Genomic DNA, 4,157 nt, shown 5'->3' with positions numbered 1-4,157 from the left:
GGGGGGGGGGGGGGAGAGAGAGAGAGAGAGAGAAACAGCAGAAGTGCAGTACACTACAGCACCCATGCTAGCCAAGAAATTTTTTGCACCAATGCTAGAATAAGCAACTGGTTCCTAACATAAACACTCATTTTCTTCTTGAGAAACCCGAAGAAGACAGGCACCAGCGGCCAGAGTGCTAGGCAAGAGGTGCGGTTGAAATAATCTTTACTCGTTTATACATGATGTTGGGTCCCACATTACTTTGCTATACATTAGCATGAGATGTGCTAAGTCGGACACTCTGATGTGACATCATCTTCGCACAGTTCTACTTTCCAAAGATTAAAATTGCTCTAAGCAACTGGCTATTGAACATGACAATGATGGAAGAAAGCACTTGAATGCCATATATAACATGATGATACTATGGTTGCACTTTGTGCAATCATCTTTTAACATATGTAAGCAACCATGGCACTATATATAGTAACAATGCTGTATGTTATTGACAGGTCTGTGCAACTTAATGCAGCTTGCGATGTACTGTAGTCATTGTCAGGGGCCCTTGTGTTGATTTGGATTGTGAAGAGAGGAAAATTCTCCAGCTAGATTGTTGCATAGTTGGGAAGCAACTTCGCAAACTGTAGCTTTGAAATTGTTGTAGCGAGAGCTTTCTCAGCTTTGTACCAAATTTTAATCAGGGACCTTAAGGTTTATAGAGCAATATTGATTGCATAATTGGTGATATGAAGTTTTATGTTGGACAATGCACTCGGTGATAACAAGTTCCCTTGAAAAACATCACAGTGAAGATATCTAGCATCAAATCAAATGGTCATAATCCCTCAGTGTCTTAATATTGGTTTGGCAAGGATTCTCAAACATCAAAGATGATGTGAATTTTTTTTATTGCTCCCATTGCAACGCACGGGCAATCACCTAGTACAACAAAAAATTGATGAACACAAAAAATCCCAAATTTGAGTAGCAAGCACATACATTATAATTTATCATTTGTGCTAATATATTCTTCATGTGACCATGTCTATTGGATAAATAGCATACACAACAAGAATTACATGTCCATCGAATTTAGTGAACTTAAAGGGGGGCCTGGTGAAACAGGGAGACAATTCTAACTGCAGACACAGCTAAGGAACTTTAAATGCATGTTCCATAGCATGCTACTATTGATGAGATGAAGATGCAACAGTGTTAACGAGAATATTGGGTGGCACTCACAATGTTACAGCTGTAAAAGAGTACAAAATCACTTTGTTGCGAAAAGGAAACATGTACATATGAAAGAATCATACCTTCAAGAAGCAGTCTCAGAAGGGGCTGCAATCTACCATTTTCAGCCATCTGCCTAACATTCTTTTCACAGCTCTCTAAATTTTCCAATGTCTTCTCAGCTCTGTCAACAATCAGAAGGTTTTCTACTTTACTGCTTGACAAGCCAACAAGTATAAGAATAGCTCCAGAAACACTGCCAATTCTATCTGAAAGAGCCTTATTTTCTGAAAGTTCAAACAACAGAGACACAGCTTGTTCCTTTTCCTGAGTCTGCCCATGATTTAAGAACTTTACAATTGTGCGAATATTGTCTCCAGCAGCAATCTCGACCTGCAGATAATGTTCCAAGATAATATGAAGTTAAGATCTGAAGCGTCAAGAGATATTACAAAGTTAAGATCTGCTAACAAATTAAGCATCAAAAGAAAAGAACCTTATTGTCATTGTCATCTTTTGCAATGGAGCTAAGAGTCTCTAGTGCTGATTGCCGTACTTTCGTACTGCTATTCTTCAACAAGTCAGCAATCATGATTATCAATCCATCTCTTCTCACAACCTGCCTACTGGATCTACTTCTCTGACATATCTCATCAACATACTGGAGTGCTTGTAGGATATCACTTTCCATGCTATCAGAAGTCAATGACTTACGAGCAACGTCAAGTTTGGCTGCCTCGTTGCGATTCATCCATTCATCAATAGTGTTCCTCAGAGCTATGCTTGGATTTAACTCAGTGTTGCTGAGCTCCATCTTAGTTACAGGGCAGACAAGCCTCTTCCCACTGCTAAGACACTCATTGAAATACTTCAAAATGGCATCACGTTCAAACGTAACACCACTGTCAATAGAGACAGGATCCTGCATAACCTGTTTGGTAAGCGGGCATAGGAACGACTCATATATAGGCTCAACACGCAAGCTGTCAGTGGACTGTGATGTTGAATCATAATGGCCATCCTGAACTTCTGCCATCACTAGTGAAACACTGCAAACAAGTTAAGAGGTGCTATGTTAACATAGGTGGCATGTTGGTAAATGATTGCAAGACATACCGACATGAAGCAACAGTTGCACTCACTTTGAAGAGCAAAATAGAGATTCATGTCCATATCCACAATGAACAGAAGGAAATTGAATGAACCAAGTGGTATGATGATCCATGAAATGAATAACACCAAAAAAAACAAAAAATGGCAGTGGCAATAGCAGGAGTGCAGGACTTTAACTTAGGGTATGCCAAACCAGTGCTCCAACATATAATTTGATATATAATATAATCCAAAGAACAGTTCAGTATACATACAAATATAAATAAAACAGCTAAAAATATAGCAATATATTTAGAAGAACTCGTAATATAATATATTGAATGCAAAAAATTAAATTCGAAACTTGCAATGTCTGTGCTCGTCCTCATACTCAAATAATTCTACAAAGAAAATGTGCAATAAATCAACAATTGGGAAATGAATCATCAATTCCAACGGGCAAAATTGCATAAATCATAGCCTAACCCGTGCTTTCAGTAGAGCACAACAGCAACCAGCAAGCTAGGGTTTGCAAGTTGCAACTTGGCATACCTTGGGCTGTTGGGCAAGCCCGGTGTTGGACCGTTAGATCAGCGGCTGTCGAGAACGGCAACCAGATGGAGGAGGAGCGGACGCCGAGGTCTCCAGACAGGACCAGAAGAGGAGATTCACCGCCGGAATTCAATTCGCCGGCGCGGATTCACCGCCACCAGCCGCCAGTCCCGGTGGCCGCACGCCGCTTCTGGGATAGGGTCGCGCGTCGCGTCGCTTCGCTTCGTGGTCACTGCCGGGGCCGCCCTTCCGCTGCGTCGGCCGGTCGAGTGGCCCACGGGGAACGGGGAAATTGAAAAGCCCTACAAGAGCATGGGGCAGTCAGGCAGGCCGCGGATCTGTGGCGACGAATCGCACCCGCGGAGCCGAGCGTCGAGCTGGCACCGGGAGGGAGGAGAGGGCAGGGCAGAGGAGGGGGATGATTGGCGGCGCGCTGCGTTTCCCTCGACGGCTCGCCCGCTGCTGCGACTGGAGGAGCGAGTGGGTTAAGCTAGCAAGAGAAGGCAACCCGCGGACCGCCCCTGGACTGCACTGGCAGCTGCAGAGGAAGGCGCCGCAGAATGATACCGCAGAGACAGCGTGGAATCATGAACCAGGCCATGATTGGTTTGATGAATCGGCTTGTTTTGTCGGATACCTTGTGGGCCGGAAAAAGGCCTGTTGGGGGCTCACGGTGAGTTGATTGGGCCGGACCAGCATTTTAGGGTGATGATTGGTTTTTTGCGCATCAATTTAGGGGGTGTTTAGTTCCCCTAGGCCTTGTTTAGATCTAAAAAATTTTGTAAAATTTTTTAGATTCTCCATCACATCGAATCTTTAGACGTATGCATGTAGTATTAAATATAGACGAAAATAAAAACTAATTGCACAGTTTGGTCGGAATTGACGAGACGAATCTTTTGAGCCTAGTTAGTCCATAATTGGATAATATTTGTCAAGTACAAACGAAAGTGCTACAGTGTCCATTTTGTAAAATTTTTTGGAACTAAACAAGGCCCTAGAATCCAAAATGCAAAATGCCAACTACTTTGGAGTGATGAAATGCAAAATGCAAAAATTTTCCGAATCATGTTTAGTTACATCCAAAATGCATAATTTATTGTTGTCATGAAGCCTCTTGAGGCTCATTTTGGGTTTTTTTTTGCCTCTTGAGGCCAAAATCTAAAATAGAGAATAACTACCTTTTTGCCAAAAAAATTTACATGGTGTTTAGTTCCATTTTGTAAAATGATGGACCAAAATCCAATTTTTTTTGGGAAAAAATGGAAACTAAACACCCCCTTAGCGCATCTCGAAGA

At 42.3% G+C, this 4,157-nt stretch overlaps 1 protein-coding gene across 1 annotated transcript in view; it reads right to left on the bottom strand.

The window, feature by feature from the left end:
* The window catches only part of LOC8061227 (U-box domain-containing protein 44), a 5,421-nt gene extending 2,007 nt beyond the window's left edge, over positions 1-3,414 (bottom strand). The window contains exons 1-3 of the mRNA XM_021466029.1: positions 2,860-3,414; positions 1,712-2,264; positions 1,203-1,608 (exon numbers count right to left, since the gene is read on the bottom strand). Of these exons, the coding sequence (XP_021321704.1) occupies positions 1,203-1,608; positions 1,712-2,251 (946 nt within the window). The 5' untranslated portion in view covers positions 2,252-2,264; positions 2,860-3,414. The remainder of the gene's footprint in view (positions 1-1,202; positions 1,609-1,711; positions 2,265-2,859) is intronic.

This window comes from Sorghum bicolor, chromosome 8, assembly GCF_000003195.3.
Source record: "Sorghum bicolor cultivar BTx623 chromosome 8, Sorghum_bicolor_NCBIv3, whole genome shotgun sequence".
NCBI lineage: Eukaryota > Viridiplantae > Streptophyta > Magnoliopsida > Poales > Poaceae > Sorghum > Sorghum bicolor.
Note: the sequence above shows the minus strand (reverse complement) of the source record. Positions and strands in the feature narration are given on the sequence as shown.